Below are 27244 nucleotides of genomic sequence, written 5' to 3'. Positions count from 1 at the left end.
AAGAAGTGTATTTGAACCATTCTGCACCCATTGGAGTTTAATTTCCTTAGTATCCGCGTCTTATTCCAAATTCAAAGGTTGAACCAGGGCAGGCGGTGTCTATTTTTTCAAACAATTAGTATCTGTGAGTGAAGCCTTAACGGTTATGACTGACTTCAAAGTCTTTTCTTCTGACTCATTGCCGTGTTATTCATCCATCCCATCCCAGCTTGCAAAATTTGGCAAATATTGAAACTTGAAGAATTTCATCAACGTGTTAGCTAAGGCCAAACACCGCCTCCAAAATGGCCCCACCAAACCAAACAGCTATATAGACTTTGAAAAGGTATTATTTGCGCGTTTTAGTGCTCATTAAGTCAAAATAAAACACAAAACAAAACTATCTTCATGTCTAATTTGCCAAGTGAATTACGACCAATCATTTTAGGCTTAGGACCCGACGACCTTATTTTTTATGAATAGAGTAAACCGTTAGAGGCTAATGGCCAAATCAAGTGGGAATATAAATTTATCTTTTGATAAGTTTTTATAAAAAAAAATTGAGAGAGTTTTTACAATTGAAGTGTAAACTAATGCCGGCGAGTAAAATATTACTACTAATTACCATACATGGAGAAAGTCAAAATCCTTTACAAATGCCAATAGTCTTACTCTTACAATAGACGTTTAATGAGCATATATATTCATGACGGTGGTGTATGACATTCGATAAGAGACATCATATTCTTTTATTTCCTTTCTTCTTTTTCTTACTCACTTAAATTATGATTGTCAACCCCATTTGTTTTAAAATAGCACCACGGTTTAAGGCATTAACTAATCTTCGAGTAGATAGAAAGATATTTGTTTTTTTTTTTTTTGTAAGGTGAAAATATTGGTTTCATTCAATTAAACAAAGTACAAGGGATGCTTATATATATACTCCCTCCGTCCTGAAATATAAGCAAAAAAAGGCCATTTTTTTGTCCCAAAATATAAGCAAAAAAAATTAAAGTTGACCAATTTTAATCTAGTGTTCCAAAATTACCCTTTTACATTTATGGAGCATGAACATTGAAGTTCAATTACCTAAGCGTGTTTAATGAGTATTGGAATTGGAATGCCACTAATATTAAGTACTTGCAATAATTAAGTGTATTGGAATCATGGTTTACGGTATTGAAATCAACAGGATTACAACTATTTAGTGTATTGAAATCACATGATAGTATTCATGCTTCCTTCTCCATTTGAAGTTTAATATTCTTCTTTTATCTCTATCACACAAAAATGGCAGGACACCAACCTTTGTTTGATGGACCATCATTTGATTTGGGACGACATTATACATTGACTTAAACTTCGGTTCTTGAGGAATGCTACTATCCTCGAGATTGGACAAGCAAAATCTAAGACGACTTTTCATATTGTTTTCATTCAAATGTGGCTTTAATGGACTTGAAATTCGTCGTAAAATCCCTTCTTTTTTGTTCCTCAGCAATATATTCTTGTTAACACCTATGGCATGTCCTAGTGCTCTATATGTACTGCGCTTATCTAACGGCACGTCACACACTTTTTCCATATCAACCTCAATTCTTTTTCTACCACAATTTTTTGTTTTTTTATGGCGAGCATCTCCACTTTGACGTATTTGTTTCAAAACTCGATAAATGACATCTTTAGAGACCGAATAAGTTGAAGTCAATCTTACCACAGTGCCGCGTTTGAGCTTGCCATTATGACTTTCGCTTAACAATATCTGAGCAACGGCCTCTCGTTCGGTATTACTCAGAAATGAACGCTTTCCTTTAGATGGTTCTATCTCACATGGATAAATCAAAGATAAATTAAAACTTAATAAATAATGTTACAAGATAAAACCATCATTACAAATACTCCTTTCGTGTTATTAAAACATAACTTAAAACTTAAAAATGATAATGGTAGTTATAACAGGGTAGTAACAATCATGAAATCTGAGTATGATTTAACAGGGTAGTAACATGGTAGTAACAATCATAAAACTAAAACTATGAAACACCATAAGAACTGCTTTTGGATTAAAGGGTAGTAATAACAATACAAATCTAACATGTGAAATTGCATGAAACACCTTCGTCGAATTCATCATCACCATCATGTTCATCTTCTGAAATTGCAGCATCTTCTGAAATTGCAGCACCTCCTTCATCATTTGGATCATGTTGAGCTTCTAAAACTGCAGTACTTCCGTCGGTAATTACAGTCTCGCGGTTTTCCACGTCACCTCCTTCATCATTTGGATCAGGTTGAGCTTCTAAATCAATATCTAAAGACATGTTTAAAGATTTCAGTTGGTGGTGCAGACTACAAGTATCTGTCATTAAGACTAGGTGGTAGTGGGATAGTTGCATGGAATACAAATAGTACACGTGATTAATAATGTGCCATTGATGAAGTGTTTTTGTTTTCAATGTGTGTAAGGGTAAATTAGGAATATTGAATTTTTATTTGATAAAATTTAGAGTAGTCGATGAATAATGATTGATTTTTTTAATAAGTGTTTTTTTTTTTTTTTGCTTATATTTCAGGACGGAGGGAGTATATAGTAAAGCATCAACAATGAAAGTAAAAATCTAGATAACTTGTGTTGCAAGTTATCTTATGAAAACATAGTCTAAACTCAACTAAAGCAAAGCAAGCAACTCTAAACAACTCCAAAAGAGACTAAGTAACTCCTAACATTTTTTTTTACTTGGACTATCTCATAAATGTACTATTCCATGAATCAAATTTTTTAGAGGGTTATGTTGTCAACTCTTCCAACACCATCTTAGTAGAGAGAACATCTTTTTATATTACACTATTAAATTTTAAATACTTGAATAAAAAGTGGTAATATAACAAAACAATAATGCATATTTGATAGAAGTGCGAAATTGATTTATATTGAGAATGTATATCATTTAAATCCTAGAACTATATATTCATTTTATAATTTTTATTTGAAATTCAAATTTGAATTTATCGACAAAGGAGATGATATGTATTCTCACAAATTTTATGAAAACCAAAGTTACAAAAGAGAGACTAAGATAACACTTTACTTAAAAATTTGCATCAAAACTCATAATGAGAGGAATTTTTTTTCAAAATCATCTAGTGTTCCAATCACAAGTTCGTATTATTCTATTTCTAAGGTATTGACCAAGTTGACCTTGTGTGAACCCTTAAGATTTTATCTTTTGTAAAAGTTGTCTCGTTGATGTCACTGGCGGAGCCCTTCATAGGCTGGGGTGGGCCACGGCCCACCTGGAAAAATTAAAAAATCAACGATTATAGATCTATTTTGCGAGATTTTATGCAATTTTGTGTTGGTTTTATGTTTTGGTTGATCCAAATTCCTGCAAAGTGGTGTAGTGGCCCACCCGAAAATTTAAATAATTCAATTATAGGTCTATTTTGCGAGATTTTATACAATTTTATGTTGGTTTTAGGTTTCAATTGATCCAAATTCCCGCAAATTGGTGTAGTGGTCCACCTGAAAAATTTAAATAATTCAATTATAGATCTAATTTGCGAGACTTTAAACAATTTTTCAATAGTTAATTTTAGTGGCCCACTCTAACATTTTTTTCTGGCTCCGCCACTGGTTGATGTGTGGAATATGGATGTTGTTTTTAAACTATCTTCAACTTTGATTTTTGAATATGAATATTGTGAAACATTTTTTATATCGAAACAAATTAACATAAATATCAAATTTTGCTAATAGCCTAGTTTCTTTTCTTTTACATTGTTTGTTTTTCATTTTTCATTTTCTCTTCATGAGAAAATAAATAAGTCAAACTGAGCATATCAATAAAAATAGTAAAAATTTAGTAAAGTTAATGCCTACAATGTTGGAACAAAATGTGTTTAACATTACTCTTTAAGAGTTTTGATGATAACAAGGTATTAAAAATTGTCAATTGGATATGCTAATATTTGTTCAAGTGTACAGGACCATAGACAAAAATTTGACATCATAAATAGGTTCTGGAAGAACAAAATAGAGCAATGGAATCAACAAAAAGGAAGTTTGAAGCATCTGAAGAGAAGTGCTCCTGAAGTATAGTGCTCCTGAAGTGATGACGCCATCAGAAGCAAGTTCATCAGAAGCTGAAGATCACCAAAAGCTGAAGTTCATCAGGAGATGCAAGACTTAAAGCTTCAAAAGGTTGTTCAATGGATTTAATCTCGTCTAAGCATTGCAGAAGACTAGAAGAGTGAAGCAACGACTATTTTGAAAGGATTTGAAGGCATTGGATGCTTGTTCTTTAAAGAGTGTTGACAAAGTACAATTGTACGAAGTGTACAACCACTACCTCCACTACTCTGTTTTTGTCTCTGCTACAAGACAAGAAAAACAGCTATGCCTGCAACGATGTTCCTTCACAAATTGGAATGGATTTGAAATTGATCCTTCATAGGACAATAACCATATTAGGCAAAAGATCATTGGTGATTGATCAAAGCTTCAAACGACTCTATTTTGATGTGTTGGCAATTCACAACGTCTCTTTCATACCTCTATATAAAGTTGTGAAGACTTAGAGATTGGCAAGGACTCAACAACAATTTACTAGTGCCAAAACTCTGCTAAAATTGTTCTGCATTCAAAAGTTCACTTAGAAATTCATATCAACTTTCATATCTTAGAAATTCTAGAGTCTTAACAGTCTCTATCTGATTTGCATTGTGAACACCACTGATTGTATATCAAGTGTTCAACCTCAAACATTTTTCTTTGTAATTTTGTTTTATCAGAAGTCTCTTGATTGTGTTCAAGAGCATAGGAAGTCTCTTGCAGTTGTGTTTGAGCATTTGAAGTCTCTTGCTAAGTTTAGCAGTGAGCAGTTGTAATCAGATATTACATTTTAGTGAACTCTCCTTGGAAGTGCAAGGGGGACAAGACTGACTTCCGGTTTGTGGAAGGAACCTGTATAATTGCTTTGTGTCCTTCTTCTCTCTCTCTCTCTCTCTCTCTCTCTGTTTTTATCCGCTGCATCTAGTCATGAACATCACTTCAGAGGTAGAACTTTATTTGTTTTTGATCAATGTTTTCGGCTTCGGAGAAAAAGAAGAAAAAACCAACACAATTCAAACTCTCCTCTTATGTTTTTCTCACCTTCGTACAAATCTTCTTTTTGAAAAGAATAACAGCAAAAAAAATCTTAAATTGTATCACTGTCATGCTATTATTATCCTAAACATTTGACATTTGCTAAGCTCGTTTGAAATATGGACATAGGACAAGTTTTTGAAATATATTACTCCTTAGTAGGCAGGACAAAGGATTTGGTAGATCAGTCACCCATTAATTAAATCACCACCCACTCCATTAATCAAAATACCAAATTAATCTAGAAATCTTAGTGTGAAAACAAATCGATAATTTCGCCAATTTCCTAGAAGTGCCATATATTCCATATTCCATACTAGTAGTATAGTCTTTATGTTCATTGATAAGGTTGACTATACATGCACTCTCTAATTCTATACTTCAAAATTACAAATATGGTCAACTTTTTGCAGCAGTTAACTGTAATACGTAAAATTTGATATGTCTCTATCCCTAGTCAAAATAATTGCACCCCTCTCGACTATAAATTGAATGTGACAACCCCTGTTTCCAAATCACTAGCATTAACATTCTTGTGTCACATATATCAGCAAAAAAAAAAAAACAATATGGCTTCCAAGCTATGTAATCCCCTCTCAATATTTCTCATTCTTTTATCTGTCTCTATAGCATTTTCACAAAACACCGTTAATAATCCAAATCCAATTACACCTATTTCACCAGGAGCAGCATGCAAATCCACCCCTGACCCAACCTATTGCAAATCCATTCTCCCACCTCAAAACGCTAACGTTTATGATTATGGTCGATTCTCAGTCAAAAAATCACTATCACAATCCCGAAAATTCTCAGACCTAATCAACAAATATCTCCAACGTCGCTCCACTCTTTCCACCACCGCTTTGCGAGCACTACAAGATTGTCAATCGCTCAGCGACCTCAACTTTGATTTCCTTTCAAGCTCTTTTCAAACTGTTAACAAAACAACAAAGTTTCTTCCAAGTTTACAAGGTGAAAATATCCAAACATTACTCAGCGCGATTCTGACAAACCAACAAACTTGTTTGGATGGTCTTAAAGACACTTCGTCAGCTTGGAGTTTTCGAAATGGACTCACAATTCCACTTTCTAATGACACCAAACTCTATAGTGTCTCTCTTGCTTTCTTTACCAAAGGTTGGGTTAATCCCAAAACCAATAAAACCTCGTTTCCTAATTCCAAACACTCCAACAAAGGATTTAAAAACGGGCGTTTGCCGCTTAAGATGACGAGCAAAACACGCGCGATTTATGAGTCAGTTAGTCGGAGAAAGCTTCTTCAGAGTAATCAAGTTGGAGAGGATGTTGTGGTGAGAGATATTGTGACGGTTAGTCAAGATGGAAGTGGAAACTTTACCACGATTAATGATGCTATTGCTGCAGCTCCAAATAAATCTGTTTCTAGTGATGGATATTTTTTGATCTATGTTACTGCTGGTGTTTATGAAGAGTATATTACCATTGATAAGAAAAAGACTTATTTGATGATGATTGGAGATGGCATCAACAAGACTATTATCACTGGCAATCATAGTGTTGTTGATGGCTGGACCACATTCGGCTCCCCAACATTCGGTAATTATACATTTCCAATTCTATATTTATCCATCAAATATATCAATATATTATACTAATTAAGACTTATATATTAAAGAAAACTAAAACTTAAACATTTTTAGGAGTGAGGATTCTCTTCATTTCATATGAAAAATGGAGGATATATATCATTTGAAAAAAAGATAAATATTAAAAAGTTTAATTTCTTTTAAAATAATTTAACGATTGTGGGACTCATTATATTTTTTTTATATTGCCCTAAAAAATGTCAAAAAGATATACTATTACTCCTCTGTTTTGAATTTAATCTTCTAGAGAGAGGGGAAAAAAAGTCTACAAATATATATAACTATTAGATATTTTTTCCAAATGTTGTAACGTTAAATTATTTTGTCTTGTGAGATAAAAAAAAGTCAAATGTTTTATACATTTATGCACAAAAGGATATTTTGTAATAAAACATACAAAATATACACATTAGTGGTAGATCCAAACATTTAAAAAAAAAAAAAAAAAAAATCAAACACCAAGTAAAGATTTAATTTAGGAACTAATTCTTGTTTTAAAAAAATGAATCATTTGCAAAGAACGTGTATCTAATCAGCATTATTTATGAATGTTGCAGCTGTCGTTGGGCAAGGATTCGTGGGTGTGAACATGACCATCCGTAACACAGCAGGTGCTGTTAAGCACCAAGCAGTGGCACTTAGAAACGGGGCAGATTTATCAACATTTTACAGTTGCAGTTTCGAAGGGTACCAAGACACGTTATACACACATTCACTAAGACAATTCTACAGAGAATGTGACATTTATGGAACAGTAGATTTCATATTCGGAAATGCTAAGGTTGTTTTCCAAAATTGTAACCTCTATCCACGTCTTCCAATGAGTGGACAATTCAATGCAATCACTGCACAAGGAAGAACAGATCCTAACCAAGATACAGGTACATCAATCCACAACTGTACTATTAAAGCTACTGATGATTTAGCTGCTAGTAATGGTGCTGTTTCAACATATTTGGGAAGACCATGGAAAGAGTATTCTAGAACGGTTTACATGCAAACATTTATGGATAATGTGATTAATGTTGCTGGGTGGCGTGCTTGGGATGGAGAATTTGCATTGAGCACATTGTATTATGCTGAGTTTAATAATAGTGGGCCAGGCTCTAGCACTGATGGTAGAGTGACGTGGCAAGGGTATCATGTGATTAATGCCACGGATGCAGCTAATTTTACGGTGGCAAATTTCTTGCTTGGTGATGATTGGTTGCCTCAGACAGGGGTGTCTTACACTAATTCCTTAATTAGTTAATGTCTTAATTAGACACATACTACATTGACACATTCACTTTGTTCTTTTTCTTTTGGTTTTTTTTCTTCCACTATAACTACTACTTTGTAAAATAAGTTGGCGATTGCTTGTGTAAAATGTAAATGGTCTACCAATATACTTGTACATGATCATGCCGACTAATGTTGAATTAAGCAAATTGTTTCATTTCATTTAATTAATGTGATTTTGTTATAAAGCAAATTTTGATTACCCGTATCATTGCCCCTTTTCACAATTATATTTGGCACTTTGTCTCTTCGACCTTGGAACAATTATTCAAGACAAGATCAGCTTTTGAGTCATTCATGCATCAAACCCGAATATTGACTTGTTCAATCATTATGAATTAATGAATAAGTCAAACTGAAGATATCAATAACGCGTCGGTCATTAATTACTTTCTCCCGTAGTATTGACTTGTTCTCTCTATATCCTTTTATTTCCCTTTATTTGATTTTACTTTCTCCCTTTCATCATGGAAGTACAACTTTTTCTATGAGGTGTTGTTATCATACTACCACCATTACTAAATAAAAGATTATTTATTGATATATTGTGACACAAGTAATTCATACTTAAGTATCTTCACAAATGTTTGTTGGAAAATATCAATCTCTTCGATGAATCGTAATTAGTTTAAAGATGTTGGAGCACTTTCAATAATGCAACCCAACATAAGTATTTTCAGCAAATCCACAATACCACATCATCTTGAAGGAACTCTCTTTTTCCCTCCAATAGTGTAATTTTGAAGAACGTATACTAGATCTCACAACTTTTAGGGGCATGTTAGTAACATTTTAACTAGGTTTGATTTTAATGATGCATTTGTTAAATAAAAAACAAATCTAATAATTTGGTATCAGATAGCATTACTTTCTGAAGTTACGGCTCCGCCAAGCTGTAACTACACGTCAAGGAACTCAATTTAGGAATTACCACTAAAGATGCTCGGTGTCCAAACACCAAAAAAAAATTGCTCCGTGTCTATGTTTCATAGCTTTTTTAACCAAAAAAAATATTTATTATCTGCGATAGGGACTCAAGGGGGAAAAAGATGATCGCATATTGATAAAGTTTTGTGTGAACCAAAACTTTCAAAATTTGAATGAAGGATTCGCTATGCCATAACAAAACTATATATCAAAGCAAATCCTTTTTGAGTGAAATCTTTATATTGGGGTACGTATCTTAACAAACATATGTTAGAAAAATGACAATCTCTTAAATGAATCATAATTAGTTCAGGGATGTTAATGTCTGGAGTACGAACATAGGACAAGTTTTCCGGTTTGTTTTGTTTTGCATTCTTCTCACATATATGACAAAATAAAATAAAATAAAAAAAGACAAAAAATTAACAACACTCTTTAATAATAATATAGAATCATATATATAAGATTCACATAAAATTTAACAAGGATATGAGCTTGATCAATAATATAGCACAGAGCAAAGATGATTTAAATTACACTTTGACTGGTTGGGCAGAAGGAGTACGTTTAGGCAAGGCCCTGGTAATAAGAACAACAATGTTGGTGAGTCTGCGGAAGATTCTACTCTTGACAGACAAAACATCATCATTTCCAGGAATAGAATTATCGCAGGTAGTAATAGCAGCCAAAGCAGCCTTCAACCATTTCTGACTATCAACATCAGATTCAACCAACAAAGCAGCAATAGTGTCTTCAAGTTGAGACTCAGCATCCAATATATTTTCTTTGCAATCAGCCAAACCTTGTTGAACTTCAGGGTCTAAATTAGCATCATCAATCATTGATTTCACGTCGTTTAACATTGCAGAAGCATTTCTAGCAGCAACTCTTAGTGCTATAATTGCCAAATCATTAATGTCGTCTGCGTTTGCGGATTTTGGGTCGGATGACAGAACTTCAACACAGAGGTCACTGTTTTTCTGTGCTAGCTGGCATACCCTTGTGATTAAATCTTTACCTTTGGTTTCTTGTGCGACTGTTTGGTGTGCCAATACAATCACACAGATAACCAAAACCGAGAAGAGTTTTGTCATGATGTGTTTTTTTTTTGTTGTCACTTATTTTTCTTGTTCTTCTCGGAGTTGGGTTTTTATTGATTGTTGTGTGCAACCACGAGGATATGGTAGAGGAAGGTTTCATGGTTTTATAATGGGGGGAGAGAGGTACATTTGGTGTCCAGTGATTTGTTTTTTGCTATAATAGGAATTTGTTTGTTATTCAATACACTTAATTTGGAGGAAGATCTTTACCAAAAAATGAACCCTTCATCGCACTCTACGCTCAAGGCATTCTACATCCTTAATTTTGGCCTTACATCCTTTTTCTATTTTTGGTGATTGATTTAGATTGCACGTTTATTTAGCTTTTTTTTTTTGGTTTATGGAAAGTATATTTTAAGTTAAACAAATTTACGTTAATTATTTTTATGAGAAATGGAAAAAATTATTTCAAATATATGTTGTACAAACTAAATAAAAATTACTAAAAAAATAAAAATAAAAAATACATACTTATGGGTATCGAAGTTCTTCTAATTTTACTGAGTTGGTAACTTTGGCGGAGGGCAGAATGATGAATATGTATGCGGTCAATGGTCTCATATGACATTGTATTGTTATTGCAATGTAATTCAAGGAAATTTGGTGAAAATTACTTGGGATCAAATAATAGTTGGAAGTGATTATGTGTGTGGCTTTAGAAGTGATGATGACAAAAATCAAATGTTTATAATATCTAACGATTATGATTATGATCGACTCACTTGTTAAGTTAGTTTAGTGGTAAAAGCTTAATCTTAAAACATCTAGGGTGTTGAGTTGAGTTGTATCTCCATACATTGCAACTGAAACCTAAAAGTTTTCAACAAAAATTCAAGGACATTCAATTTTTACACCTATGATAACTGATTAATCAAATTTGAAGTTGTGATTAATTCAACTAAGTAGATGGTTACTTTATACAATGTTTAAATTGTAAAATTATCGTTAATCACATATAGTTGAGTTAACCATTACTTTGATTGTGGATTGAAATAACTAGCTACTCAATTGAATTAATAACATTTTAAAATGCGATTAACCATGTTTGAATTTTTAAACTAGTTTTCATGTGGACTACATCTCTCTCACATATGTTTGATCACGTGGAATACACGGTTGGGATTGACGTGTCCTTTCGGGCACCAAGATATGACTCTTGAGGTTATCCTCCTGTTGCTTAACCTCCTTAAGTTCGGGCTCGTGTAGTGGCTCTGCTAGCTCAGGATTGGAGACTTGGTTTGGCCTTCCTCTAACACTCCTACCTTGCCGAGACAATCAAGCCTATTTTGTTAGCTCTTAACATGGTTGAGGTGTGCGTCCATGTCTGAAATAAATCTAAATACATAGAGAAATTAAATCGATGAACAAAATTCAGAGATACGCAAAATTTAATAGCTCAAAGCCTATTTCGAGTTTTACAAGCCAGCTTCTAAAATTCGAACACAACCACTACTTTGAAGAAGAAAAAAACACAAATGAAACACGAAATGTTTGGCATATGTGAACTAACCACATTTATAGTGGGCGGAAAGGTCTCACAGTCAATGAATTCAAGCAATTTTACTTCAAAAATGGGACAATGTAGCAAGGTTAGGAATTGAGGAATTTTTTGTTTTGTTTTTATGTTCGAAAACATAACTGAAAAAAATGAGAAGAGTCTGGGAAAATCTTTTACATTGACAAGGTTTGAATTCTATAAATTAATGGTTTATGTTCACTTTCATTTGAGTTAATGTTTGAAATTTGTTACTCATCAGATTATACGCGAATTCAATTGTAAATATACTCCATAAGTGCAATGGTAGTGTCTGATTTTGCATTGGATGCATCTTTTACAAATAAATGTGTAAATAAAGCACTGCATCCAATTAAACAAGGTGAGGCCTACGTTACCCTCTCTTGTTTAGAGGGTAATTTACCCTCTCATAACATCAACCAATCAAAATGTAATATACATAGGTAACATTAAATGTCAAATAAATGAGTAGATTTTTTCTAAAAATAAATGAGTTAATCTTAATTATTATTTTTTGAAGGAGAGTTAATCTTAATGATAAAGTAACTTTTAACACTTTTAATTTTTATTTAATTTTTTTTTAAACAAAAAATGATTTAATTTTTTTTTATATTAAGGTGTTCAATCTTAATTAATTTACATTACAAGACTTATAACAAATAAAATTTTACATCAAATTTCTTTCATCTGGATGTCCTTAAATTCATCATTTACATTCATAAAATTTCTTTCATTCCAGAACCCCGAACGTGAGAACAAAAACATCTCCTTCTTTCAAATTTCTTCTTCTTTATTCTTCCATATTGATCAATTTTTGTTTCTTTTTCATTCTTCTTCATATTTTGATTGTTCAATTTTGTCGTTCCAAATTGCCGCAATTTCCAATTATCGTGAGAATTGTCGTTGTTTCTAGAACCGCGTCAGATATCGTGACTTATTTTTTTTATTTAAGGAGTCAACCTAATAAAATATGTTAACACGCATAGACCTGTCTCACTATCAGCAAAAGCCTTTTAAGTCCAAATAAAAGAACAAAAGCCTCATCACATAACCATTTCAGCAGCAACCAAAAAAATGCTAGCAAACTCCCACAACATCACAGCGGCAACACCTGCTAGCAGCCCTCAAAGTACAACGGATGATTTACTCAATTGTTATAATTAACTACCTCACAACCAAGAAAAATCAAATCAAAAAGAAAAATCAAGTCATCATACCTGACGTTGTACTGGAAATAACGGTAATTCTCACGATATTTGAAATCATGACGATTCTCACGAAAATTGAAAAATGCGGCAGTTGGGAACGACAAAATTGAACAATCAAAATGGGAGGAATAAATTTTATGAATATAACTAATAAATTTAAGGACATTCAGATGAAAGAAATTTGATGTGAAATTTTAATTGTTCTAAGTCAGTCATGTAGTGTAAATTAATTAAGATTGAAAACATAAATATAATTAAGGCAATATTACATTATGGATCCTTTATCTTATTTATCTGTAACACTTTGGTCCTTTGTCTTTATTTTTTCCCGTTTAGGTCTTTTATCTCTCTTAAAAGCACATATACATATTTTTTCGCAATTTTTTATTAAAAAAAAAACATAATTTTTTTTAAAAAATATATTTTTATTAAAACTGAAAAAAAAATCCAAAAATATGATGAAAATGTTCATCATCTTCATCTTCTTCCTTTGAATCTTCATCATCTTCCTTAAATAAAAAAAGAATTGGCAAAATTACACTTTTAGTCCCTTAACTTAATTTCAGGTAACAGTTTGGTCCTTTATCTTTTTTTCATTTCAATTTGGTCCTTTTTGTCCATTTTCATATGAATTTTTAAGCTTAAAATTCATGATTTTATTTTCTTATGGTCCTTCAGTCTTCAAATCTATGATCCTCGTCTACGTTTGCATAAGAATATTAGATTTGAAGCTTGAAAATGTATATGAAAATGGACAAAAAGGATCAAATTGAAATGAAAAAAAAAGATAAAGGACCAAACTGTAACCTGAAATTAAATTAAAGGACTAAAAGTATAATTTTGCCAAAAAAAATTGTACTAAAATATATCTCCAAATATCGTGAATTAATGTTATATTCACCTCAAATCTTATTTTAAACACAAAAATCAAAACCTTAATTTCACAAATGTTGCAAGGCGGATGGTGGAGACTTAGTCACTGGCGGGATTAGGCTTTACGAAAGTTAATATTGTTCTGAAAACAACAAAATTGATGTGCAAAGCTGCTATCAATTTTGGGGTTATTTTTATGTCGGGCTTGAATATTGAGTTAGAAAATAAAAATAATAATAATTATTATTATTATTATTATAATATACAGCTTTCACAATTTATATAACTTTTTTTTTTTGTGATGAAACTAAATCTCTTTCTCTATAGGGGTTTGATTTTTGTGTTTAAAAGAAAATTTGAGGTGAATATAACATTAATTCATGATATTTGGAGATATATTTGTGTAGAAATTTTTTTGATTCAATGAAGATGATGAAGATTCAAAGGAAGAAGATGAAGATGATGAACATCTTCATCATATTTCTGGATTTGTTTCATTTTTAATAAAAAGATATTTTAAAAAATAAAATTATGTATTTTTTTTAATAAAAAAAAATGAGAAAAAGGATGTATATGTGCTTTTATAAGAGATAAAAGACCTAAGTGAAAAAAATAAAGATAAAGGACCCAAGTGTAACAAATAAATAAAATAAAGGATCTTTAATGTAATCATGTCTATAATTAAATAAAAATTAAAAGTATTAAAAGTTACTTTATGATTATAATTGATTCTTTTTTTAGAAAAAAAATTGACTCATTTATGACATTTAATGTTGCCAATGTATATTACATTTTGATTGGTTGATATCATGAGAGGGTAAAATACCCTCTAAATAAGAGAGGGTAATCTAGAAAAAACTATTAAACAAATGAAAGAATACGATCAAGATTTATAGTTTGAAAGGAAAAGAAGTGCTAGTCGCTTTAATTAAGTAGAAACTATAAAGCACCTTTTTATTGCAAAATGTCTAATAGAGCTTTAAGCATATCAACTTATATATATAATCACCACCTGTCCCCCTCCCTTGGGGGTTTAGGTGGTGAGATCCCGAAATCCCAAATTTCCACTGGTTGAGGCAAGACATGATTGAGATTTGAGTTGAGATGAGATTCTATCTATAATTTATACACAAAAATGCCAAAAAATTATACAATTCTCCAAAATAGGTCTAACATATTCTTTTCCTCCTATTATTCAGCCCAATGCAGTGGTGTTTCATTTTTGCATAATAAGTAGCCATGTCATCAATTCAATCATCGTGTCATTTATCTTTCAATCTTAATGCAATGATCACCAATAGTGAATCTTATCTTCGGGTACAAGATCCGACCCGCACCACCTCTGGTGGTAACTCTACAATTACACTAAACGGCTTTCTTGGACACCAAACCGGTTCAGGAAAATTAGAACAACCCTCGCCCGGTTCTCCTGAACCTAAAACAGTACACGTTTCAGTGTAAGACTGAACCTTCGCCGGTTGGACCGGAGCTCGACAAAGAGGGCAATTAGAATGAGAAGCAAACCACGGTTCAACACACAGGGAATGAAAATCATGGTTACAGTTTGGAAGCGTAAGGCATTCATCACCGTCGGTGAACTCCGACAAGCAGACAGCGCAGTCATGGAGAGTACGACCGGTTGCGGAGGAGGAGGAGGAGTAAGTAAATGTTGGAAGCGACTTTAGAACGGAAGGGTCAAGGCGTTCTTCTTTGAAAGTGGTGGTTGTAACAGAATCTTGAGAGAATAGACGACGGCTGCGAAGGTGGCAGATGTAAACGTAAGTGCGAAAGAGAAGGATGATGAGTATGAGTATGAAGAGAAGGATGGAAGATCCTATCATGACCTTGCTGTTAAGGGCATACTTTGCTTCTAGGTTTGGATCAGTACTAGTAGACATGGCAGAGAAGTAAAAACAGAGTGTGTGTTTGTTAGGGTAAAGGATAAGGGGTTTTGATGAAATGAAACTGTGGGTAGATTGGTGGGAATGGGAATGCAAGTTGATGCTTTTTTATTTGGAATGGAATGATATCATATGGAACCATTGATTAGTGATTACTACTTTTTTGAACTTTTGTGGATTCTTCACAAACATGCTCTTTTTAGATTTTTATAAATCTCAAATTACCTAATTGAGTTGCCATGTGCCATGTTTATCTCACACTGGCACACACTTTCTTATGATTTTTGTTTTTAGCATTTCTGATTACTGTTTTTTACTTTATTGTTGTCCATCTTTCATTTTCTTCTCTTTGGAGTAGTAATTCGTTAATTCTTCCTTTTAGCATAAGAAAAAAGAGAAATGAGGAATCTTAAAAGATGGTTACTGGTCAGAGATTCTCAAGAGCCACCTGTAAGATTTCCTATATTTAAAAATCATTCATTTATTTGAAAGATCTTGTTAACAAATGTCTAGGACCTTTATTAAAGAATTAAAAAGATAAATAAATAAAAACTACGTATTGAAAAAACAACAATTCAAATTTAAATTTTGAAAGTGCTGACTACACAACTTTGAAGAAAATATTTCTAAATTTGAGTTCTTAATAAATTTCTCTAATGTGAAACGCTTAAAAAATGCTTCAGAGGCACTTGTTAACGAAACCTCCGAAGATTGGAATGCTTAATAAATTCATCTACATCATTGATTTTAAATTGATTGACTCATTTTTTTTAGATTATTACTAAATAATCTCTAAAAGAATAATGTTGTGAACAAGAACTTCAAACAGCCGACCTGTTGGAAGAAGACTACTGTAATGATGGTGTTTGGCCGTAATCTTCATCTTCAACCTTGAAGATTAGGTATACTTGCACACACTTTGACGTTTAAGTTAGTTTTCATTCCAATTTCTATGTAAGGAATTTAGACGGTTTTTTGTTTCATTATGCATGTGTTTGATTTTTGTTCCTGAGACTTTTTTCTTTTTGAATAAAAGATGCTTATAATGTCCTTTAGACTTTTGTTTTTATTTTTTTTTAATATATTCTAGGTCTATATCCAATTGAAAGAGAGCAATGCTATTTATTTTAGTAAGAAAGAGAGCAATTGTAGAGATCAATCGCTCGAGGTAACAAAAATTCATTTAAGGGTTTAATCATTTTCAACAAATATTTTTTTATATGCATATGTCAATGATCGAATATTGAACCTAACGGTTAAGAAACTCAAGTATCGGTCAAAATGTTCATCCATGAACCTTGCATATTTTATGCATTGTCCCTACCAACTGAGTTAAGCTCACGAGGACCAATATTGAATAGTCTACTATTAACTTAAGTATATTTTGATTTATATTTTTTTTATCTTCAAAATATGAAATTTGAATCATATGATAGCAACTCAACATTCATCGATATACTTTTGTGACATTCTCTTTTCCATAGGAACTCGTGAAATCAAAGCGTCTAATGTGACAAATGTTGAAATTGGCAAAGGATTCACATTATTCGTTGTCATTCAGATACAAGGAGGGGAAAATTATAAGAAATACACTAGGTATTGTTTAAAGAATCAAAAGAGATGAGTTTTGTATAAAGAATGATGTATCTATCGTTTTCATAAATATTATTTGTATTTCGCATGACAATTTTTTTAAAATTTATTTCTTAATCAATAATTTAGAGCATTTGTTAGCATTGCATATAGATTAAAAAAAAAAGGGTTTTATTAACGAGTGTACTAAGGCACTCTTTAAGAACTCAAAATTAAGAAATTATTCATTGAAAAAAAATCTTATTTCCAATTTCAGATACATCAAATACACAAATTTTTATAAAAACTTGCTATCTAAAGTTCTTAAAGAGTGTTCTTAGCACACTCTTTAGCATTTAAAAAAAACAAATCAATGATTAAGTACAGCAAAAGGAGCACAACTTTCTGGGGGTGGGGGTGGTGAGGAATGTACATGAAAAGGAGAACAATTTGTTGTATGTGCCACTAGTTAATAGCTATAAACATAAAATGAGTTGACACGACAACACGGTGAATATTACTGCTTCTTTTCTTATCTTATGAGTTTCTCACGCGCTCTATACAGTTCGCATTTTAGAATCCGAACTGTATAAAGACTCCATAAAACTTCCAAAAACACGTTGAAATATTTCGAATTTTAGAATCCGAATAGGACGTACGAGAAACTTATAGGGTGAAAAAAGTAATGGTCGTTGAACATTGTTGCGAGAAAAATGAAATGACAATTTAATTGTTTGCCTTCCAAAAACACTTACACCTATTAACACAAAATTAGGGTTAAATAAATTTGGATCTCACTTTGAGGAGTTGTCTTAAAAGGATGAGGATTAAGTGTGGTACACACACATGGTCGAGGACTCCTGGGAATGAGGACTCTTGTGAATGTGAGATTTTAATAAAACTTTAATACTCCTTCCGTTTTAAAATGAGTGTCGTTTTAGCCAATTGCATACAGATTAAAGAATGGAATAAAGTAGTCAAATGTCATAACAATTTTACCAAATTATCCTAATCACCTATTGGTTTGTTTTTCATTAAAAAAAATAATACTTTAGAAGTAGTGTAACATAGTATTAATTGAAGGGTACAATTGAAAAAAGAAAGTTATTATTGCATTGGAAACTGAAAGTGACATTCATTTAAAAATAATATTTTTTGATTAAAACGACACTCATTTTAAAATGGATGGAGTAGATACGTTCACATTTGGCGTGAATTCTAAGTTATAATATCACATTGTCATAATTAACATGTCTCTTGATACCATCTTAAACAAATTTTATTCTCATTCTCAAAAATTAGCTAAAAAAATAAAGGTGTACAAAAGGACAGACAGATATATTGAGGTGAAAATTTAATTCATACCTGAAAAAAAAAAATCACAATGAATAGGAAGTAAATCCATAAAATAACATGTCTCCTGATACCATGTTAAACAAATTTTATTCTCATTCTCTAAAATTAGCTAAAAAAATAAAGGTGTACAAAAGGACAGACACTTATATTGAGATGAAAATTTAACTCATACCTGAAGAAAAAAAATATTCACAATGAATAGGAATTAAATCCATAAAAAAATCAAAATCAAAACTTTGATTTAATACCTTTTTTTTTTTTTTTTTAGGGAGCCGATTTAATACCTCTTACCACTCGCCCATCATTAAACACCTGCTCCACTCTCCCACCTTAGACCGAGCCATGTTCAAGTTTATATTTATATGATATGATATGATGTAAAACAATGATAGTAGTTTATAAATATTTGGTATCCCCTCCCCCAAGATAAAATATTTTCTATTTATTAATAAATAATAATCATATACTCCCTCCGTCCCAAATTGTATGACGTTTTAAGTATTTTACACATATTAAGAAATGCAATTAATATCGTATGGAAAAGAGATATTATGAGTTGTTTTACAAAATTGTCCTTAATAAATAATATGGGAAAGATAAATGAAAGAATTGAAAGAAGAGAGAGTAATAAATAACTAAGGTTATAATAGGAAAAGTAACATTGGTATTGTAAAGCGACATATAATTTGGGACAAAAAAATTTCCCTAAAGCGACATACAATTTGGGACGGAGGGAGTAATACATAAGAGTCTTGTTAACGAGTGCCCCAGACACTCTTTAAACATTCTAAATTAAGTAATTATTATTTAAAAATATCAAAAGTTTCAATTTCCAATGCACTTTATTACACAAACTTTCATAAAAAATTACTATTTAAAGTCATTAACGGGACACTAGTTAACATTTCCCATTACATAAATACCCCCGATGTTTTAAAGCTGAAAAACACTTTCACGCTCTCTTCCTGCTCCCGACGTCTTTGACTCTCTTTACGGTCTCTCAATGTCCCTGGCTCGCGGTCTCCATCCGCACCTCTCCCTCGCCTTGATTCAGTCGGCGCCTCTTCCTGTAACAGGTGTGCGGTACCTCTGCCCTCTCCCTTTCCGACTTCATATTCAGGTTTGTTGTCATTTTCACCTTCTTTTCCTCATCTTCCATTTCTGAACAATACTGCTTGATTGAAATTGTCGGTTTTAATTGATTTTTTTTACCATTCTACATTGTATGGTGATTGTCATTGAAATGAAGAAAAGAAAACAATGAATTCTCTCTTCCTCATATCGTTACTATTATTGTGCATTTTTTAATCAATGTTGCTTAACAAAAGTCTTACTACTCTATGTTATTAGTAATTGATTTGCGTGTTTTTTAGGAGCAATACAATACAATGGTTAAACTTAAGAAAATTGATGCATTTTTTAAGAGGAAAACTTTGGACAAAGAGAATGGCTGCTCATTCCAATATTTTGGGAAAGATCTGCCACCGTTGAAAGTGATAAAAGTGATGAAACCGATGATAAAGAAGATGACAATTATCAACCATATAATAGGTTGGTTGCGAAGAAGACTATTATCATGGTCGTTGGATTGGGGAAATTGGGATGAGCTTTTCAAGATTATAATGTGCTTGTTCTTATGTCAAGTTAGCTTAGGTTTGGTACTAAGAGGGGTGTTATGGACTCTCATAAGAGAGTGAGTGTGAGAGAATACTAGAAAGAGATTGTTTATACCATTTCTCTTGATACTAAATGTATTTGTGTCCATTATACAAGATGAGAGGGAACCATTTTTCGTTATTAGGCTTTGTTGATTTGTTTCATATAAGTAATAGGTCTGAGAATGATTTGCTAAATGTTGATGTCTTTTGCTAAATTTCATTTGGACTTTGACTTTTGTTAAATACTTAAATGTTGATGTTTTTTGTTATATTAGATTGTGACTAGGTTTGATGCGATTAGACTTTAAGTTTGTTTTCTTCTTTAAATAAAAATATTATTAACTTTTTTTTTTTATTTATCTAAGAGTGTTTGGATGAGATGGCATATGTCTCTTCTAACTTAAATAAAGCTCTCGATTCGAATTCAACCTTGGAACATTCAATAGTGTTAAAAATTTTACAGAGAGTTTACCGTTCATTTAGGTCCCACAAGGCTCAGATAAATCTCTACAGTTGTGCACGAAGAGATATCCGATTTATAAAAAAACATTAACTTTTTTGCGTATAGTAACTTTTTTTATTCATAATAAAGTCGCTATAGAGATCACAACACCATTTTCCATCTCAACTTTTCTAATAGATTTGAATAAATCATTTCGTGTAGCAAGCACTTTATCGATGGTGAATACATTAGTAGAATTCATTGTGTATTTTGAGGTTCATTCCATTACTAATTGCATGAATGTTTTCTTTGTTGATGTTCATTTATGAAGGAAAAAAAAATATATTGATCAATTTACATGAACTTAATTCACACAATGTACATTGAATGTTTTCTTTGTTGATGTTCATTTATGAAGGAAAAAAAAAATATATTGATCAATTTACATGAACTTAATTCACACAATGTACGTTCCCCAATTTTATTTGTCAAGTCCTGGACGATTCATCTTCCTTGTAGATTCATCTCATCTTCATCCTCTAAAATCAATAATGTCATGGTAGTTAATTTCCCAAACCCTTTCTCACACTAACCTGACAGATTTTTTGTGACCGACTTTTTATCATCAACTGACAACGTGTGCAATGGGGAAATCTAAATAGTACTTCTCATGCATCAAATTGGGAAGAAGCCACACACACTAAACCGTAAAGAAGCCACGTGTGTATTGAAAATTTGCTATGAATATGAATGCTTCTTGAAAAAAAGTTTCCATAAATAGCTTCTAAAAAAAAGTGATTTTTTAGAGGGAGAAAGAAGTGGTAAAAGATAGATGTATTTTTGAACAATAATACCCTTACATAAATTTTGGTGTTTCAATCTTATATGTGTCTTGCCCTACATTTGCATAAAACTAGTCTTCATGAAGAGATTTAACACGACTACTTGCTGATTGCTGAATTTGAATCCAAGACATTAGATAAGATGAAAGAGATCTTTTATCATCTCATCCAAATTCATTAGATAATTAATTTTATATTGTTGTATTCAAATAAGTTAAAATTAATTTTATTTTTTATTTTTATTATGGTAAACAAACACATATGCTTTTTTATAAAATTTATACAAAATAATCTTTAAATTATTCGATGTCAAAATTAATCTATCAAATAGGCTTTGAATTCAATTAATGTAAAATTCAAAAAGAAAAAACATGCACGTGAAATATTGATTTACATATGCAGTGAAGTATCAATGGAATGATTAACAAACTATGGGGTTTGTTGCTTGCTCCAACGTCTCTAAGGTAGATCTGTGTCCGTCAATATTTCACCTTTTATCAAACTTAGTCACTTTCAATCAATGGGTATTTGTGTGAGAGGTGTGGAGATTTAGAGTGGAGATTAAAAAAATATTTTTGAAAAATTTATATAAACTAAGACCATTTTTGATAGTATGATCGATTTTTTAGAAGAAAAAAATAGGCGTAACTGATCTTTTAATAATTTTTAGGCCGAACACATCGCTTGATCCTTTAAGTTTTACGTTTGTTCTAGATAGGTCCTTTAAATTTCTAAGGTTTTAGATAGGTCCTTAAGTTTCGAGTTTGTTTTAGATAGGTCTTTTCTATCAAATCAACTTTGGCTTAACAAACTCGAAAAGACATATCTGAAACAAACTCGAAACTTAAAGAACTTATCTGAAACCTTAGAAACTTAAAGGACTTATCCGAAACAAACTCGAAACTTAAAGGACCTATCTGAAACCTTAAAAACTTAAAGGATCTATCTGAAACAAACATGAAATTTAAAGGACCCGGGGAGATATTTGGCCTAATTTGATCTAATGTAGAATTTGCAAGGTGCTCTAAATTGAGTTTGAATTTAAGTTGTTTCTCTTGTGTGTGTGAGTTTTTTAAATGGTTATTATCAATTTGGTCTTTAAACTATCAAAATCAACTAAAAGATCTTTAAATTATATTCCCATCCATAAATTTGGTCCTAAATGATAGGTGAAAATATTAAAAAAAAAAAAAAAAGTTGAGGGGTGAAAATAAAATTTAAGAAAGTAAGTTGATTTCAATAGTATTGGGATCAAATTGATGAGACTAATTGAATGTTATTTTTTTGGGTTAATAGTGTTTTATCCCCCTGTAATATATGTTATTTCTGGTTTTCCATCCTGTAAAAATTTTTGTTTAGTTTTCGTCCTTGTAATTTTAATATTTTTTGGTTTTGGACCTTCATCGAAAATTTCGCCCCTTGTAATTTGAGAAAATTTCGGTTTATGCCCCAAAAATTTGAGAAAATTTTGGTTTACCCCCTGTTAATTCGAGAGAATTTCGGTTTAGCCCCCTGCCATATCGCCGATTTTGTACTGTCAAAATTCATGAAGGTCCAAAATCAGAAATCTTCAAATTACAAGGACGAAAACCAAACAAAAATTTTTACAGGGTGGAAAACCGAAAATGACCTATATTACAGGGGGTTAAAGCACTATTAACCCTATTTTTTTTAACATATAATTAAGTAAATTGGATTTTTAGTCCTTTAATTATTTAAGTAGTATCGCTTTGGTCCCTTAATTAAAATTTAATTTATTTTGGTCCCTTAACTTTTCTCTGTTACACATTTTGGTCCTTTATGTTAGTTTTAATTCAAAAATGTTAGGTTTTCTTCATCTTCTCTCCTCTTTTTCATCTTCATATCATCTCCATCAACCTTCAACAACAAAAATCCCAGAAAAATTCCAAAAGAAAATGAAGAAAGTCTAACGTTTTTGAATTAAAACTAACAGAAATGGCCAAAATGTGTAAAAGAGAAAAGTTAAGGGACCAAAATAAATCAAATTTTAATTAAGGACCAAAACAATACTATCTAAATAGTTAACGGACCAAAAATGCAATTTAGACTCTATAATTAAAAAGTTGCCTTTCCTTAAAAAAAGAAAAAAAAATTAAAAGTTGCCTAAAACAACAACACAACTAACTTGAGTCAAAGAAAACACAAACTCACTTCATCCTTCTTGACATAAGAATCTAGAAACGCTGAACAAGAACTAGAACTAGAAAAGATTCACAAAAGATGGAAAAAATAGAGCACACAACGGTTCAAACCAACGGAATAAAAATGCACGTGGCATCAATCGGTTCAGGTCCAGTAATCATCTTCCTCCACGGTTTCCCTGAGCTATGGTATTCATGGCGGCACCAGCTTCTTTCTCTCTCCGCTCTCGGCTACCGCGCCGTCGCACCTGACCTCCGTGGCTACGGTGACACCGACTCGCCATCTTCTCCTTCTTCTTACACCGCCCACCACATCGTTGGTGACCTCGTCGGACTTCTCGATGCTTTGAATGTGGATCGAGTTTTTTTGGTTGGACATGATTGGGGTGCTGCTATGGCTTGGTATTTTTGTTTGTTGAAACCTGATCGTGTTAAGGCTTTGGTTAATATGAGTGTTGTTTTTCGCTCTAGGAATCCTGTGAGGAAGCCTGTTCAAACTATGAGGGCTTTGATGGGTGATGATTATTATATGTGCAGGTTTCAGGTAAATATGGTTCTAATTTATTTGGTGAATTTGTTTATAATATATGGTTATTGTCTAGGGTGCTAATTAAATCAATTACTTAGTAGGATTGTAGTTAGTAGTTCCTCTTTGAAATGCAACAGTGTCATTTAATTTAGGATTATGTTGGCTATAGAATTCCCATGCTTTTTAAGTTGTTCTTATTGAGAGTTTGATAGTGACATCGGGTTATAAGTGTTTACGGGTCGATTTTGTGAGGTTGACTTATATTTCAATCTAAATGCTAAGAATTAAGATGGTATTTGAGCTCATCGTTGTTGGGTCATCGGGTCTGCGTGAAGGGTGTGTTAAGAGTTATAGTGATATAGTCTGAATTGTAGTTATGAATGGTGGGCATCTTTCACTTTACGAATTGATTTTGTGGAGTTGAGTTTGGCCAAAAAATTAAACTCTGGCTAATAGGTATTGATGAAAGTTGCTTTGCCTTTAGCTATGCTCAATGTGCACTTTTTAATTTGGCATTTAATTAACTGCTCCAATCTCAAAACTTCAAGTTTGTTCTAGGTGTTGCATCACATTAAGTTTGGAGATTCTCCTTCCTACATGATAACTTTGACATAAAGTTTTTTTGAATAACTCTAGGGTACGCTTGCTCCCCAAGCCTTTGCAAGATCAATTTTGGTTCAAGTTGTTTTGAGATATAAAGTTGGTTTGGGGTGAGAGAGAGAGAGAGAGAGAGAGGGTTAAAAAGTGGTGTGATAGGGAGGACGGAGGAGAGTATTTGATCCCCACTCCTAACATAAATGTTGACTATGCTGCCATTTGTCATTAAATAAAATTAGAAACAGAGGTTTGAGTTTCATACACCTGAAAGTGAAATCTATAATAGTCAGAATTGTGAAATCTGTAAGTTTTGTCCAATAACTCTAGGATAGACTTGTTCCCCACACCAATGCAAGATCAGTTTTGTTTCAGGGTTCTCTTGAGATATGAAGTTGGTTTGGTGGTTGGGGCGAAGCAGTTATGAAGTGAAGTGATAAGGAGGGCGAGTGTTTGATCCCTTCTCCTAAAAGAAATGTTAATTGTACCAACATTTGTCATGAAAAGATGAAAATGTTGGTTTGAGTTTCATACACACGTGAAAGTGTAATCTTTAATAGTTAAATTTGTAGTTCATCTCAATTCGGCTTTGAAGAATGACCAGTCTTACTCCGAAGGAATTATACATTAGTAATATATGCTCTTGCCATGGAGTTCTGTTATCTTTTATTGCTCCTGATGCTCTAAAATCATCTCATGATCCTGATAGTCGCCCATTAGTACTAGTCATTCAATTCATTGATTTTACCAGCTGTAACAGATACTTTTGAGAACAGTGTTCAGTCAACAATGTTAACCGAAATTAGGTATAACCCCATTGTGTATGTGCATGCTGCCTCTCAACTGCCTTTCTTCCTCTTTTCTTTTTTGAATCTCAAAATAATTGTTGCTTTCTAAATCCTAATACAAGCTTCTGAATCAATTTATGGTTTTAATAAACAGTAGCTGTCTAGTTCAATGGTGTTCACAAGTTTCAAAGATATTTATATGATGTATGGTGTATTGTATTTGGTTGTCCTGCAGAAACCTGGGGAGGCAGAAGAAGAGTTTGCGCGTGCTGGTGCTACAAGAATAATAAAATCATTTCTTACATTGCGTGATCCTCGTGCACTTTGTGTGCCAAAAGAGATAGGTTTTGGAGGTTCCCCTAACACTCATATTACTTTACCTAAATGGCTCTCTGAAGAAGATGTCAATTATTATGCTACCAAATTTGAACAGAAAGGCTTCACTGGTGGACTGAACTACTATCGTGCCCTCGACCTGTAAGTTTCATCTAGTTCATTTTTGGAAACATAACTATACATATGGTACTGCAGCCTCTTTTTCTATTTGACACTAGAAACATTTTCTAACTTCATTTCATATATAATTGCAAAACTGTAACAAAGGACAATAGCGTATATAGGTTACATTTCATTTGGAGAAATAATTGAACGGACTTGTACTGCTGTAACCATGTGTCAAGACAACAAGTTCAGAGTAGAAACATTTTCATTTGCAAAGAGGAGATTATTATTAAGCTTTCCTTGCTTATTTTATTGAACGATTTGGGTAAAAAAATTGTCTGCAGAACCTGGGAATTGATGGCGCCATGGACCGGAGAACAGATCAAAGTACCGGCGAAGTTTATTGTGGGAGACCTGGACCTTACATATAACACACCAGGCGTTAAGGAGTATATACATAATGGTGGTTTTAAGAGAGAAGTGCCATACTTGCAAGAAATGGTTGTGATGGAAGGAGTAGCTCACTTTATAAATCAGGAAAGACCAGAAGAAATCAGTGCGCACATATATGACTTCATCAAGAAATTTTAATCTGCTTCGTTCTTCACATGAATGCCGTGTAAAAGTTATTTATAATTACATATTTTGGATTGCACTGTCCCGCACGCTTGCAAGAGTGCCAGGTTTGCAGAATTTCTAGTTTCTAGCGCAATAGCTAGTATTTGTGTGTCTTAACTTCCATATAGACAAGAATCAAACTTGTCTATAACTTGATCCCCGTTTCCTTATGCCTTGGTGCTTGAATCCTGCTCTACTCCGAAGTGGTAGGCTTCCTTTGGTCTCTCCTGTCATCAATATATGCTGGTAGTTTAATGATTCAACTTAGCTAGATGTATTTAACGTTTTGTTTGAAAGTTATGAGGGAAAAGGACTGGAAGGGCTTTGGAGGGAAGAGGGGGAAGGGAAACACAGGAATCCTTCACTTTTTTTCCAATTTTGAAATTGAGAAAATAATGCATTTGAAAATTTATTCAAAATCCTCTAAAGTCTTCCAATGGGTTTTTTAAGCTCCCCTGTAATGGATGGTTTTAGTCCAGTAAATAATAAAATGAAGGGACTACTCACCCTTCCCTTTCCCTTTTATTCCTTTCATCCTCAAAGTCCTCCCCTATTTCCCTTTAAAGTACTCTCATACGCCTAAGTTGAGATATTGTAAAGGACAGCAAAACATGTAAACTCTCATTCAAAGTAAATTTCCATTTAAGAGCTGAGCATGTGTGTTATGGAGAAGAAGATGCACCTCA

The 27244-nt window shown here is 32.5% G+C and overlaps 5 protein-coding genes across 5 annotated transcripts; 3 read left to right on the top strand and 2 right to left on the bottom strand.

Annotated features, from left to right (window-relative positions):
- Positions 1-5634: 5634 nt before the first annotated feature.
- LOC25499608 (probable pectinesterase/pectinesterase inhibitor 41) lies at positions 5635-8233 on the top strand. Its single transcript, XM_013594919.3, has 2 exons — positions 5635-6700; positions 7308-8233. The coding sequence occupies exons 1-2, from the start codon at positions 5695-5697 to the stop codon at positions 8000-8002; spliced, it is 1701 nt and encodes a 566-aa protein (XP_013450373.1). The 5' UTR covers positions 5635-5694; the 3' UTR covers positions 8003-8233.
- Positions 8234-9392: 1159 nt separating this feature from the next.
- Positions 9393-10321, bottom strand: LOC25499606 (putative invertase inhibitor). Its single transcript, XM_013594918.3, has one exon. The coding sequence runs from the start codon at positions 10050-10052 to the stop codon at positions 9492-9494; it is 561 nt and encodes a 186-aa protein (XP_013450372.1). The 5' UTR covers positions 10053-10321; the 3' UTR covers positions 9393-9491.
- A 4262-nt stretch (positions 10322-14583) lies between these two features.
- LOC25499605 (RING-H2 finger protein ATL64) lies at positions 14584-15765 on the bottom strand. Its single transcript, XM_013594917.3, has one exon. It carries the CDS (start codon positions 15551-15553, stop codon positions 14963-14965), a length of 591 nt encoding a protein of 196 aa, XP_013450371.1. The 5' UTR covers positions 15554-15765; the 3' UTR covers positions 14584-14962.
- Positions 15766-19446: 3681 nt separating this feature from the next.
- On the top strand, positions 19447-20301 carry LOC120576814 (uncharacterized). The gene is made up of 2 exons (XM_039827318.1): positions 19447-19604; positions 19858-20301. Exons 1-2 carry the CDS (start codon positions 19488-19490, stop codon positions 20179-20181), a joined length of 441 nt encoding a protein of 146 aa, XP_039683252.1. The 5' UTR covers positions 19447-19487; the 3' UTR covers positions 20182-20301.
- Positions 20302-23568: 3267 nt separating this feature from the next.
- Positions 23569-27244, top strand: LOC25499602 (epoxide hydrolase A). The gene is made up of 3 exons (XM_013594913.3): positions 23569-24132; positions 25735-25976; positions 26285-27244. The coding sequence occupies exons 1-3, from the start codon at positions 23668-23670 to the stop codon at positions 26529-26531; spliced, it is 954 nt and encodes a 317-aa protein (XP_013450367.1). The 5' UTR covers positions 23569-23667; the 3' UTR covers positions 26532-27244.

The sequence above is a fragment of the Medicago truncatula genome, chromosome 7 (assembly GCF_003473485.1).
Source record: "Medicago truncatula cultivar Jemalong A17 chromosome 7, MtrunA17r5.0-ANR, whole genome shotgun sequence".
Lineage (NCBI taxonomy): Eukaryota > Viridiplantae > Streptophyta > Magnoliopsida > Fabales > Fabaceae > Medicago > Medicago truncatula.
This window is presented reverse-complemented; position numbering and strand designations above follow the sequence as displayed.

Bases quoted from the DNA above. Each gene is read 5' to 3' on its own strand.
- LOC25499606 (XM_013594918.3), bottom strand. From the start codon at position 10,052: ATGACAAAACTCTTCTCGGTTTTGGTTATCTGTGTGATTGTATTGGCA.
- LOC120576814 (XM_039827318.1), top strand. From the start codon at position 19,488: ATGTCCCTGGCTCGCGGTCTCCATCCGCACCTCTCCCTCGCCTTGATT. The intron at 19,605-19,857 runs GTTTGTTGTCAT...CGTGTTTTTTAG, and splicing joins CTTTCCGACTTCATATTCAG to GAGCAATACAATACAATGGT.
- LOC25499605 (XM_013594917.3), bottom strand. From the start codon at position 15,553: ATGTCTACTAGTACTGATCCAAACCTAGAAGCAAAGTATGCCCTTAAC.
- LOC25499608 (XM_013594919.3), top strand. From the start codon at position 5,695: ATGGCTTCCAAGCTATGTAATCCCCTCTCAATATTTCTCATTCTTTTA. The intron at 6,701-7,307 runs GTAATTATACAT...TGAATGTTGCAG, and splicing joins ATTCGGCTCCCCAACATTCG to CTGTCGTTGGGCAAGGATTC.
- LOC25499602 (XM_013594913.3), top strand. From the start codon at position 23,668: ATGGAAAAAATAGAGCACACAACGGTTCAAACCAACGGAATAAAAATG. The intron at 24,133-25,734 runs GTAAATATGGTT...GTTGTCCTGCAG, and splicing joins ATTATATGTGCAGGTTTCAG to AAACCTGGGGAGGCAGAAGA. The intron at 25,977-26,284 runs GTAAGTTTCATC...AATTGTCTGCAG, and splicing joins TACTATCGTGCCCTCGACCT to AACCTGGGAATTGATGGCGC.